General features: G+C 38.4%; 1 protein-coding gene across 1 annotated transcript in view; it reads left to right on the top strand.

Annotated features, from left to right (window-relative positions):
- Positions 1 to 8,975: 8,975 nt before the first annotated feature.
- ABCB1 (ATP binding cassette subfamily B member 1) overlaps positions 8,976 to 13,993 on the top strand; it is a 114,299-nt gene continuing 109,281 nt past the window's right edge. The window contains exons 1-2 of the mRNA XM_030307890.1: positions 8,976 to 9,115; positions 9,601 to 9,671. Of these exons, the coding sequence (XP_030163750.1) occupies positions 9,607 to 9,671 (65 nt within the window). The 5' untranslated portion in view covers positions 8,976 to 9,115; positions 9,601 to 9,606. The remainder of the gene's footprint in view (positions 9,116 to 9,600; positions 9,672 to 13,993) is intronic.

The following is a 13,993-nucleotide window of genomic DNA, read 5'->3' as shown; positions in this document are numbered from 1 at the left end:
CTTGTTTCTGAAACTTAAAATTTTCAGTCACTGGCAGAATTTGCTATTCAGGACATTCAAAACATATTTCTGTAGACTCTGAAGACCATTTTTTTAAAAAAGTTCCAACTACTTTATTCCTTGGCAGGCATCAATGAAATTGGTTCATAGCTTCCCTTGGTATTGACATTGAAAAGGATGGCATTCATTTAAATGTAAAAGTTCAGCTTTGTTTGTAAAAAACAAAAACAAAACAATTGCACTGTGTACCAAAACTACACTAATAGTTTTCACCCCTGAAAATACACCCGCATAACTTGATGCACTTTGTGCCTGTTTGTCTTCCTAGCTTCAGTGTCTAGCAGAGCACCTGCCACTTACTAGTTGCTGTTTGCTTCCTAATAAGCAGCAAACTCCACTGAGAGGTGGATAACCAGAACCAGGATCCTGGACCTACTTTCTGATCCCCGTCTCCATGCTTTACACGATATTTCATTTAATTACTTCCCCATTGTAAAAATAATATACTTTTATTTTTTTAAGTTTTTATTTAAATTCCAGTGTAGTTAACATACAGTGTAATATTAGTTTCAAGTATACAATTTAGTGATTGAACATTTCCATACAACACCCGGTGCTCATCACAAGTGGACTCATTCATCCCCATCACCTATTTCATCCATCCCTCCTGGATGACTCTGCTAGACACCAGTTTGTTCTCTATAGTTAAGAGTCTTTTTCTTCATTTGTCTCTCTTTCCCCCCGCCCCCCCCGCTCATTAGTTTTAATACAGAAAATTGGAAAAACAGAAAAGTATAAAGGAAAAAAATGGACCTAACTTCCATCATTAAAAAAAACACAGAAAAAAACATTTTTCCCATTTTCATATATTTCTTTCTAGTATTAGAGCAATTGATTTGCTTGACATAGTTAATATTATGCTGTTGCAATTTTCCCCTAGCCTTTTCCATGAATAGTAACATATGTAGTTTTGAATGTAATTACAAACTCTTTGTGAGCACATTCTTTTAAAAGTTTATTTACATTGAGAGAGAGAGTGTGTGTGTGTGGGGGGGAGCTCATGTGCAAACTCACAAGTAAGTGGAGAGGGGCAGAAAGAGAGAGAGGGAAAGAGAGAATCCCAGTCAGCCTCCACACTAACAATGGGGCTTGAACTCACAAACCCATGAGATTTTGACCTGAACCAAAATCAAGAGTCAGATGCTTAACTGACTGAGCCACCCAGGCACCCCGCAAGCACATATTATGTTATACTTGCTTTAAGTGACCATATAATTTATTCAGCCATTCATATGTGGTTACATATTTAGATCACTTCTCATTTTATGCTGTTATCAAATAAAGCAGCAATAAACATCTTTCTGCCTGATTTCTTTTCTGTACTTTGAGTTATTTCTTTAGGACAAGTTTCCTAAAACTGAATTGAGTCAAAAATACATATTTAATGTATATATTGTCACATTGTTTCCCTATTCATTTTTACAGTTTTCACTTCCTACCTATTTTACTTCACTTTTGTGAACACTTGATAGTCTTGTTTTTTCAAAAAGTCTTTGCTGTTTTAATTTGCGTTTTTTATAGTTAGTGTGAATGTTTCTCTCGATCGATCTTTTTTCACCAGTGAGCTATTGCCTTTTTTGTGCAAATTTTTCACCAGTGCACTATCGCCTTTTTGTGTCTTTTTACCAGTTCTGTTTTAGCCTTTGAATTTTCTTATCAATTTCTATGAGCTCTTTCTATATTAAGAATATTAACTCACTGTGATATTTGCAATGAATAGCCATTTGGTTCATTGTTGCCTTTAAATTTGAATTTCTTCAAGATAATTTTCTGTTCTTTTTAGCTTTATTTAAAATAATTATTTCCATTTCATTATTTTCTATCAATGTCTATCACTAGCCCTTTCTTGTCGTTACACTTTTGCTCTCAAGTTCTTTTTGTAAAAAAATTTTGAGTTTATATATTTATTTTGAGAAGGCAGGGGAGGTGCAGCGAGAAAGGAGACAGAGAATCCCAAGCAGGCTGTCAACTCAAACTCACTGTCGGCTCAAACTCATGAACCCTGAGACCATGACCTGAGCCCAAATCGAAGGTTGGAGGCTTAACAAACTGAGCCACCCAGGTGCCCCTGCTCTCAAGTTCTAAATTTTTATTCCTGTCTTGGTAGTTCATGGGTCATTTTTATCAGGATATCTGGATAAAAATCCTAGTTACTCAGTACCAAACACTTTTCAAGTCTTACTTGATTTACTTCTTACAACAACCTAGGTAGGATTCTTTTACTGTCTCCATTTTAGGGAGGGAGAAGTCAAGGTTTTGAGAGACTGTGTAACCTGTTCAAAGGCACTCAGCTCATAAATGATGAGGATGGAATTCAAAGCCTCTTGAGCCCCACTTCATTCACACCTTCTCTTCATCTTACTGTTCTCTCCCATTACTCCTGTAATTCATTAAAAAAACTCACCTTGTGGTATAATGGCAGATTTATTTTACTAGAGGACAATGACCTACTCAGAGAGATGGCTCTCTAATGCAGTTTTAAGGCTGATACAGACTATAGAACTTTCAAAAAGACCCTAATGGTGGCTTTGGCAGTTAGCCTACTGGTCTAAATCCTATGAAGGTATCTTTGACGTCAGACTTGCAACACTTAATATTTTCAAAAAGCATTTATTGAACCTTTATTTTGTGTAAGTTGCTGTACTGCAAAAATACATAAAAAAATCCTAACATAAATGATATTAATAATAAATACCCAATTAGAGGTACAGATAATGAGCTGCAGTATTGAGGAGGAGTAGAAATCACTTCTGGATGGTATAGGCAGAGAAGGGTTCATAGAGGAGTAAAATTCAGGTTTCTATTTGCCATTGACTGACAGACACATGGCTAAATCATTTAATTTAAGTCAATTTATTATCACCTGATCACCATTTCAATGTTGCATCGTTGGCGAAATGATATTACTAGAAACAACCTCTTTGGAAATGAATAGAGTCTGTTAAGAGTCTATTTTTTGTTCCTGTTTTTTGTTTTTTTTTTTTCAGTGCATTTGTGCATAGAAGTTATTGGCGGTAATCCAATGTGAGTTTACATACAGCCAGCCATTCAGTGTTCCTTGTCATTAAGACAGTCACATGTCCTCATAGATAAAAAGCAATTATACCTAAGTGGGTAGAGAATATGTGGATTCTTTATTGTTATTGCCACAACTGAGTCATTTGTCTTGCTCTTTGGACTGGCCATTTCAGGCATATTCTTTCTGTGACTCAGGTCGTTTAAGATCATCAACATGAACTTCTATTCCTTCTTTCACAATACTGATGACCCTTAAGTTTAGACTCAGACTAGCAAAACAGAGGAGTGAGGAGAAAGAGGGGACATGAATTATTGGAGAGATCAGGGAAAGAAGCACATAAGATTTACAACAAAAGGAGCATGGGAAAAAACTTCTTAAGGATTAAAAATCCCCTTCTTAGGAGAAGAAGGGAAAGTAGGTGAAAAGCACAATACACAAATTTTAAGAGGGGCTTGAGAAAATAATAAAGGGTTGAAGGAGCTAGGATATAAATATTTATCTGAAAATATGACCAGCGAGCCTATACTTTCTTCACAGTACATTTTTAGTTAATGCCTGTTGATTGATAGAAACACGTGTAATGGATTTTCTCTTCATGGCAGAATTGTAAGCTTTTAAAAATTTCACATATAAGAAATACAAACATTTGTTAATAATACATTTACGGAAATTAAAAAAGAAGGAACTGGAATAAAGATTTATTTGTGCATTGTTTAACAGGTTGTAAAATAAGGAGAACTAATAAGAATGGCTAAAATACTGGTAGGCCTTCCACATCTTATCTCTAATATTTCAATGCACTGGGAGAAACTCATCACTTATGAGACTTCCATGGCAGGTACTCGTCACATTTAAGACTGAGTCATTTGCTACATGTTCGCATATTAGCTTTGCTTGAGGTAGGGTAGAAAGTGTGTTTCTGAGGAGGTTAATGTTATTTGGGATGGCAAGTAGTTTGAAAGAAAATAAGGCGAGTAGCCTGATAGTTTTTATGGAATCCCTCCTATTGGAAAAACACTGCACCAACTGCTATACAAACAAATAAGTAAAATACACAATTGCAGACTATCGGGCCAGCAGAACTTCTACAAGTAAAATAATCTTACAGTCTCCCTGAAGGCAGAATATGATTAAATCATCCATCACTACCATTTAGCACAATATTTGCCATATGGCAGGTATTCGGTAAATGTTTGTGGAATAAATACTGACTGAAGTGAAATTCAGATCTGTGAAGAAACATTCCATTATTGGAATTAATAATTATTTTCAAAGAATTAGAAAAATTTTAAGCAGCAGACAAAATAAGAACAATGTTCTGTCTTAGAATCAAAATCTTTTCTATAATTTTATACTTAATCCACAAGTTCTGAGTCAAGTGGTTCCTTCATTTTTTTCCATTCATTTACTTAACACATATTTCATAAGCATTTACCACGTGCCAGACACTGTTTCTCAGTGCTTCAAGCAAAATAGCGTGACATTTGAGTAAAGGCTTGAAAAAAATGAGGAAATGAGTCATGCTGTATAGCTATCTTAAGGGAAGAGAGTTTCCGGCAGAGGTAATGGTAAGAGTAAATGTCCCAATGTAGGGGCATGCTTGGTTGTTCAAAGAACAGAGGCTGATAAGACTGGAACAGAATGAGGGAAGAGTACTAGGAGATGAAATGAGAAGTGAGAGTGGGCCAGATCATGGAGGGACTTACAGGCCATTGAAGGATTTTGAATTTTACTCTGAGAGAGGAAATCAGGGGATGGTGACAGAATTTGACTTACTCTTAACAGTGGACTTTGGGGAGGGGAGGGGTGGAGAGAGACCATTAAAGAGGGGTAAAGGTGGAAGTAGAGAGACCAGCTTTGAAGTTATTGCAATATTGCAGTATTCAGTATTCACGGTGATAGATGGGGGGGAGTGGCAAAGAAGGTGTGTTCATTTTCCTTAGTATTTTGGTGTTAGTTTTTTTCTCTATTACTTTACTGAAAGTAACAGAATAAATAAATGTAGCTACAAACAAGAGTGCTGAAGAGCACCAGGAAAGGGCAGAAAGAGATGAGGAAGGGATATTATTACTAATTTATAGCAATTGTTAAGTGTTTGGGGTGTTTCAGGTACTGTACAAATCTTTTTAATACACAAATCACCTAATCTTTCAATGACACTGTAAAGTACCATTATTATCCCCTCTCTACCAAAGACTTAACCGAAAGAGAAGTTAAGTAACCTGTTCAAAGTTATGCAGCAAAAAAAAGACCAGAAATGGTACCTAAATCTGTTCTGACTCTAAGTCCCAAATTGTTGAGTGGAGTCAGGTACTGAAGTTGTAAATCAACTTAGTTACAGATTTACATGTGGAAAGATTTTCACTTAGAATTATGAAAAAGAGGGGCGCCTGGGTGGCTCAGTCGGTTGAGCTTCCGGCTTCGGCTCAGGTCATGATCCCACAGTTTGTGGGTTCGAGCCCTGCATCAGGCTCTGTGCTGACAGCTTGCTCAGCCTGCAGCCTGCTTCAGATTCTGTGTCTCCTTCTCTCTCTCTGCCCCTTTTCTGCTCATGCTGTCTCTCTCTGTCTCTCAAAAATAAATAAATGTTAAAAAACAAAATTAAAAAAAAAAGAATTAAGAATTAAGAAGATGGTCAGAGAGAAGTCCTTCAAAGTTAGGTAGAAACTCTTAGATATAATTAGTGGTAGGGAACCATTGCATGTTTTCTGAGATGGCATCATAGATGAAAGTGTTTCATGGGGCTCAGAAAGGCAGTGTAGCGGAGTGCACTGTAATAGTGTACTGTAGTGTAGACTAGTGGTTAAGAGTTTAGTGAGGGGAGCCGGACTGCCCTCAGGTCCTGGGTCAGCTGCTTGCCAATTATGTGACTTTAGGCAAATCATGGAAACCTTGGTTTCTCCCAGTGTAAAATGGGAGCAACAATAATAGTACCCACTTCATAGGATTCTTGTGAGGATTAAAAGAGTTACTCTCTTTCAAGTGCTCGGGATAGTTCCTGGTACATGGACAGTGCTTAGGAAATGGGAGTTAGCATTATTCCCATATGTATGTGAATGGGCACAAATGTTGAGTGTGTGAGGGGCAGAGACAAGTTGGTAAAAGGACTGCATGCTGGTGGAGGACAGGAAGGTGTAGAATTATGAGGAGGCACACTTAAAAAAATTTTTTTTAATGTTTATTTATTTTTGAGAGACAGAGAGACAGAGCACGAGCAGGGGAGGGGTAGAGAGAGAGGGAGACACAAAATCCAAAGCAGGCTCCAGGCTCTGAACTGTAAGGACAAAGTCCAACATGTGGCTTGAACCCACAAATGGTGAGATCATGACCTGAGCTGAAATTGGATGCTTAAATGACTGAGCCACCCAGGCGTCCTGGGAAGTACACTTTTAACGTTTATTTATTTTTGAGACAGAGAGAGACAGAGCATGAACGGGGGAGGGTCAGAAAGAGGGAGACACAGAATCTGAAACAGGCTCCAGGCTCTGAGCTGTCAGCACAGAGCCCGACGCGGGGCTCGAACTCACGGACCGCGAGAACCAGACCTGAGCCGAAGTCGGCCGCCTAACCGACTGAGCCACCCAGGCGCCCCGGGGAAGTATACTTTTAAAAGGAAAATTAGCAGCTCGTATGAAGGTATGTGAGTGAAGACTTGGGTTTCACTGGAAATTAATGAAGCTTGAGGAGGAAATGCCAAGTTCAGTTGTTAGATATTACCAGGAGTGGTGAGCAGTAATGCTGACAGGAGTCAAAATCTTTAAAGAAGTCAAGACTGTGGCTTAGAAGTAGCTCGGCCAGTCAATTGTTTTAGGTTTATCATATTTTATGTCCATATTTTCAGGCCAGTGGAGCGAAGAAATTTAGAAAAATGTGTAATAGAAAAAGGGAGCTTTATTAAAAACTCTTTGGGCTATTCTAATCCTTAAGCTACCTATGTCCTTGATAAAGGTTTTTACTTGAAGCTCAACCCTGTAGACACAGTATTGCCATAATATTATACTTTAAAGAAATATCCTGCATTGTTTTAGGGAGAATTTAAGGTCATTTACACAGATACATAAAATATAACAAGATCACATAAGTTAAAGGTGGGACAAAGTAAAACAACAGTGGAAACAGACAGCAGATTGATGAATCACATTAAAAATGGATGCGAAAAAGATGAAAGCTTTATACATTTGCTCCAGGTGGACCCAGGTGGTTGGTGTTAAGCTTTTAATCAATGAACCAATGCTGAACACATGCATATCCAATTAGAACACAGAAAATTAGTGGTATCTAATTTACAGTTTGCAAAGAAACTTGATTGTATGGCTAAGAAAAAAAATCAAGGCATAGAATATTTGGTAAAAGGCGAAAGATTGGTACAATCTAAAGAAAAACTAGAATATGACGTGGAATATTTGGAGTGAAAGATGGAAAGGAAATTAGGGCTTTGAAAAGTATGTTTTTCTTAAATAAAGTCGGGAAAATACACTACGCAGTAAAAAAAAAAAAAAAGGTTTTTCTTCTTTTAAATTTCTGCAGCTAGCCAAGAGGCGCACATGTTGAGTCAGAGAACGAAGACTAAAGGTGACAAAAGCATTCGTTTCCCCTAGGTTTATAAGAAGAAAAGCTCTGATGATGTGAGTTAACATTGCTTTATGAATTTTATTGCAAAGATTGCACTTAATTTTCATCAAAGTGAAGAAAAAAGTAGACAGGAAAATAGTAAATGGTAGCAGTAAATATGGAATTAAATTACAACTAATGTAATATGGTAAATACACAATACTTTTCTTTAATAATCCCAATTAAAGTGTAAGTGTTTAGAAATGCCTTGGGGTGGGGCTCCTGGGTGGTTCACTAGGTTGGGCGTCTGACTTCAGCTGGGGTCATGATCACACGGTCAGTGGGTTGGAGCCCCACCTGCTCTGTGCTGACTGCTCAGAATCTAGAGCCTGCTTTGGATTCTGTGTCTCCCTCTCTCTCTGCCCTTTCTCTGCTCATGCTCTTCCTCTCTCTCAAAAATAAGTAAACACTGAAAAAATAAAAAGAAATGCCTTGGGGAAAATGTGGGCCTTGATTGGATGGCTAAAATCTGTAAAGGTTACATGCTTTTAAATATTATTTTTACCCTGAAATATCCGTCTCGATTTACGTATTTAAAATCTTCCTATTTCCTTCCATTTATCTTGAAGTAAAAGATGCACAGATATACCTCCGAAACTGTCAAGCATACTAAAGACTCTTGCAGAAAATTTTCACCTGGCTTTTTTACAGATGCTGCTAGAAAGCAAAGTTTAGCTTGTGTTAACACACATGTATATATTATATATATAATATATGTATGTGAATATATAAATATGTAATTATAATTAATAAAGTACATTAAATTAGATATTAATGGAATTAATAAATATGTATATTTACATAAATACCGATTATATATGTGTATTATTTCTGTACATTTATATGTACATTATATGTACATGTATATTACATGTACATGCATGTGTACATGTAAATTATATGTATATATTATATATACAAAATATATACATATATACAAATATATAATCTGTATATACATACAAAATATACACGTGTGTATGTATATATGTGTATAATTCCACGGATATGGAGCGTGATGTGGACATGTAGAGACATGGCTCTATAGAGGTACCCGTCCCCAGTGATTCAGCTGATAAGTGTTTGTCTCCTGACTCTTATGCTGAGGGGCAACAGAAAGGAGGACACACCTCCTGCAAATCCAACCTGTTTCGTAACTCGCGCAATCAGCATTCACGCCAGAGGGCCCGGGAGCGACCCGGATCGTTGAGGCTGATTGGCTGGGCACGAGGAGCGCCGGGTTGTGGGCTGCACCTCTCGCCTCACTCCCTGGGACGCAGGAAACCGGGTGCATACGAGCGGCGGCTCCTCCCGGCTCTAAGAAGCCGCGGCCGCTGTTCGCATCCGCCGGGTCTTTGCTTTAAAATCTGAATCTCTTCTTTCAAAAATCAACATCTCGGTCGAAGTTCCGAAAGATAGCCCGAGGTAGGGACGCGCGAAGCTGAGGGCTAGATGGGGACAAGTTCGCAGGGAAGGCTTGGGCTCTCCCAGTTTCCTGAGCTTGGTCCCCCGTGGGAGGAAGACTTCGGAGAGGAGAGAGGGGGCCATTCCTCTTAGCAAGTCCGCGAGGGGAGTGGAGGGCAAGCGAGGTGAGCACTAGAGTCCCCCGCGGAGCTCCTGAGGCACCCCAGCACCCCCCACCCCCGTTTTCTGCGCTCGCCACGCGCGCTGGGTTCTGCCGCCCGAGCGCGCGTAGAGGGGGCGCGGTGCGGGAAGCGGGAGTCTGAGCCCGTGGCCGGAGCCGGGAGAAGCATCACCGCGCCCGAGGGCAGACGGGACGGACAGCCGCAGCCGCGGAGGCGTCGGGCAAAGGCCGCGATGCGCCCCCGCCCTTCAGCCGCTCTCGCGGAGTGTCCCCTCCGCTTCCTGTGGTTTCCGCATCTGACTCGGGGCCTGTGGTGTCTCCTCAGGTCGCGATGGATCTTGAAGGAGGCAGCAATGGAAGAGCAGAGAAGAAGTTCTGGAAAATGGGCGAAAAAAGGTAGCCAGTTTGTTTCGCTTTCACAGTTTAGACGTCTTGAGATTTGGGAGATTTGTTTCTAGCCTCCGGCTCTGTAATAACTGAAGAGTTGATGGTGGCGATGATATTTTTTAACCTTAAACGCAAGGGGGTTTTCTGCAGAAGTTCGCCGGCTGAGTTGAGGACAACGTTTACATCTTCCCACGGCCTCGGTGAGCTTCTCAGTCTTGCGGCTCCACACACGCCAGTGCTTTCGCATCCTTTTCTGTGTTTTAGGAACTCCGCTCCACCCGCCACGACGCACCCGAACATGGTGCTGCGTGTGTTCTGCCTCGTGGTCTAGTCTCGCGCTTCTGGTAAACCGTAAACATCCCGGTCACGTAAACATTTCATGTTTGTGGCATGGAGACGAGAGCAAAGGCCAAAACTGCATTTAGCTGTTGATTTTCTTTTTTTTTTTTTCTTTTTTTTAAAGGCAAGGAATAGCTGACCCTTGTAGAAGAAAATTACGAAAAGACTCGTGCCAATGAAGCTACTAGCATTGTCTGAAATTATTGGTAATGGAACCCCATAGGGGAATTTTCAGTAAATTTTGCTCACAGTGCGCTGTCTAAGCAGGAAGTTTTAAACTTTGCTCAGTAGGTTCATTGGTAGTTGTCAATTGTAATAAAAATGGTAAAATAAAATAAATTAGTAAATACAGTAATATTATTAGGCACCAAACTTTTCAGTGTGGAAGAAAAGAAATACAAATATGGACATCAAGTAAGTTTTTAGAAAATGTTAAATTTGAACTGGAAACTTGAATATGAACTCATGAATTTTAAAGTAGTTCACTTTCTGTCCACTGAAAGGGACAGTAGGAGTGAGTACCTTCGTGCCAGATCTTGGTTTCTAAATACCATTGCTCACTAAATGGAATCTGTACCCCCATGTGTGGGATGGGGGGAGATGCAGAGTGAGCCTGTAGTAAGTATGTTGTTCAGTGGAATTGTCAAAAAAAGACACAGGAGCTGGCTTCACTGTGCTGGGTTATGAAATACCGTATACAAGAGGAAAATAAAAAGGTGGGAGAGGTAGTGAGAATAACGGAATGTTCTTCACAGAATGCCAGCTATCATATTTGGAACCTACATTGTTATAGTTGATTCAGGCAAAGATTGGTAGGGATCGTAAATGACTCAGAGAAAAGTTTTGTCTAAGAATTCTCCCCAGTTTTTTGTAATTGGAAAAAAGGAAAGTGGGGGATTTTCAGTGGAGAGGTTTTTTGCAGTTAGCGATCTTAACCATGTAATCAGACCTGGTAGAGTCCTGTATTAGTGACATGACACCACCCAGGAAGTATGTTTGCAGAAACATTTAGACTGAATCCTATCAAGCTTCTAGACTGTTGCTGTCCAACAGAAATGTAATGTGAGCCACATTTGTAATTGTTAATTTTCTAGTAGCAGCATTAAGAACATAAGAAGAAACAAGTGAAATTAATTTTGAAAAGTATATTTTAAAGAGCCCAGGCACTTTAAATTTTATGTCTAAGATATTATTTCTATATGTGATCAGAATTATTGATATAGTTTACATTCTCTTTTTCATACTACATATTCAAATCTGTGTATTTTGTGCTTACTGCACATCTCAGTTTGGACTCAGTTTGAAACTGACGTATCCAAGATGTGGGACATTCTATATGACATCTGTTACTACAAAAAGTCAATGTGGGGAGAGGGGGCAGAAGGACTTCTAGACTTAAAAAAAGAGACTAAATAGGAAAAACCACCCAGTGTAATGTGCGAACCTTGATTATATCTGAGTTCAAATAAAAAAAAGGAAAAACCTATAGAAAACATCCTTGGGCAGTTTGTAGATTGGATATTAGATGATAGCCGAATTGCTGTTAATTTTCTGAAAAGTGAAAATGGTGGGAAAATATGTGAAGTGCCATGATGTTTGCAACTTACTTTCAAATGGCTCAGCAAAATATTAACGATGATAATATATACTTATGTAAATAAAGAACATATGGTCAAAATGTTAACAATTGTTGAATCTAGGTGGATCTTGTATGGGTAGTCATTATTAGTATTCTTTTAATTGTTCTATTTGAAAGGTTTCATAATAAAAAATTTCATATACACAAAAGGAAAAAGACTCCATAGAGTGGAAGAAAGATATTTCCGTTTTTGTTTTTAATTTTTGTTTTACTACATCTCTTAAAGAACTGTGTCCTTAATACACAAACAGGAGTATTGGCATAAGAAGTATTGAGGGTATGTGGAAAGAAATAGTAAAGAAATTTGTTGGAGCCTGTACATACCTTCATTTTTATTATTGGTTCTTATCATGGCCTACAGACTTTTTAAACAAAAAAAATTGTTTTTTTTTTTTACTTAAGTAATTCTTATTAAACTATGCCCATCATCATTGATTTTAATCTGTTCTTAATATAACTATATGTTTTCTTCCAGGTTTATTGAGATACAATTGACATACAACACTATATAAGCTTAAGGTATACAGCGTAATGGTGTGACTTACATACACTGTGAAATGATTATCACAGTACATTTAGTTAACATCTGTCATACACGTAAAATAAAAAGAAAAAAACAAAATTTTTTCTGCTTGCGGTGAGAACTCTTAGGATCTACTCTCAACAACTTTCACATATATCATAAGGCATTCATCATGTACTCATGTTAACTGTACTCATCATGTTGTACATTACATCCCTGGGACTTCTTTATCTTTGTATCTTTGGATCAACTTCCATTTATTCCCTACCTCCCACCGCCTCTGATAACCACAAAGCTGATCTTTTTTTTCTATGAGTTTTTTTCTTTTAACTCTGTGTTCTAAATTGGAATTATAAAGAAGCACATGGCTTTGCTAGTATATATAATGCTTGGATGATAATGTCATTTGGAATCTGTGTATTTGTAAAGGTTTAACAAGCAACTTGCCTTTTGTAAACATTGCGTTTCAAGCTGATGGGGATAAATGAATAATCTAGTAGGGATGAGAGATCAATGTGGAAGTGCATTTCTATATAAAGTGGTATCTCAGAAGCCTGAGGTTGCACTGAATAGCTTGGTGTTTGGGGGATAGACTTTCCGCTTAAACTTGGCTTTATTGCAGCTGTGTGACCTTGAGCAAGTTCATGAACTCTCTTCACCTACAGTTTTCTCGGCTCTGACAGAATGACAAAAATGTGCCTGCCTTGAAGAGATTGAGATAAGATTAAATGAGATTGTGTATGGGAAGTGTTTACTTAGCCAGCATCTGGAACATTATCAATTCTTCATAGTAGCAACAGTTTTAGAGAATGAAAAAATAAATAAAAAGGCTGGAGCTAAAATTCAATTATGTGTGACTACTTTTTTCCTCTCATCCTGGTTCCAGAGATACTGAAACCATGCTTTACTGGGAATAGGGTGGGACCAAATCTGAAGACTTATGTTTGTGTATTTTGTGTGTTTTCATGTCCGTCTAACATCACTTTAAAGCCAAATATGGGGTAAGCTGTGGATTTTTTTTTCCTTAGAAGTCTCTTCAATTCTTTGACCTCACTTAGCATAAAGAACAAAGACAAAGATGAATTTACTTTTGAACTTGAAAATCTGTATAAAAATAATGTGATTTTCTCTCAAATAGTCTTTCATTTGTACATATGAAAATATGTACTGCTTTTGATTGGTTTACTTTCATGCTATAGGTGGCAGTTAAAACAGAGTAGAAAAAGGTTAGTTAATTTGAATTTGGGCTCAAAATAGTAATTAGCCTTCTTATTCCTGAGGACAGCTTTCTGACAGTTGACAGACCCCCTCCCCTTTTTTTTTACCATAGCTTTTCCGGATTGAATTTATTGTTGTAATGGTACATTTAAGGCTCCAGATATCCTTTCAGAATTAGATTAGCTCATAGAGAGTGATTTAATTACCTTTCTTCTTAGGTTTGTTTATGCCCAGCATCTGATTGCCACTACCCTCCATTGGTAGAGGGAATGATTAAGGATAATATCTAGGTAGTACATAGATAGGATATCAACTGCTAGAATTACTTAGATGATAATTAAGGGAATTAACTCTGGACAGGATGACTGATTTTCTAGTTACACATCTTCCTTAACTTATATCCCCATAACCCCATCCTAAGTTAAAAATACCATTAAAGTTGAAAATGCCTTTAAGGCATCTAACCTAGTGAACATCATAGTTTAGCCTAACCTGCTTTAAACTTGCTTAGAGGGGCGCCTGGGTGGCGCAGTCGGTTAAGCGTCTGACTTCAGCCAGGTCACGATCTCGCGGTCCGTGAGTTCGAGCCCCGCGTCAGGCTCTGGGCTGATG

This window comes from Lynx canadensis, chromosome A2 (genome assembly GCF_007474595.2).
Source record: "Lynx canadensis isolate LIC74 chromosome A2, mLynCan4.pri.v2, whole genome shotgun sequence".
Classification (NCBI taxonomy): Eukaryota; Metazoa; Chordata; class Mammalia; order Carnivora; family Felidae; genus Lynx; species Lynx canadensis.
The sequence above is the reverse complement of the archived record's forward strand: the minus strand, read 5'-3'. Positions and strand labels throughout refer to the sequence as shown.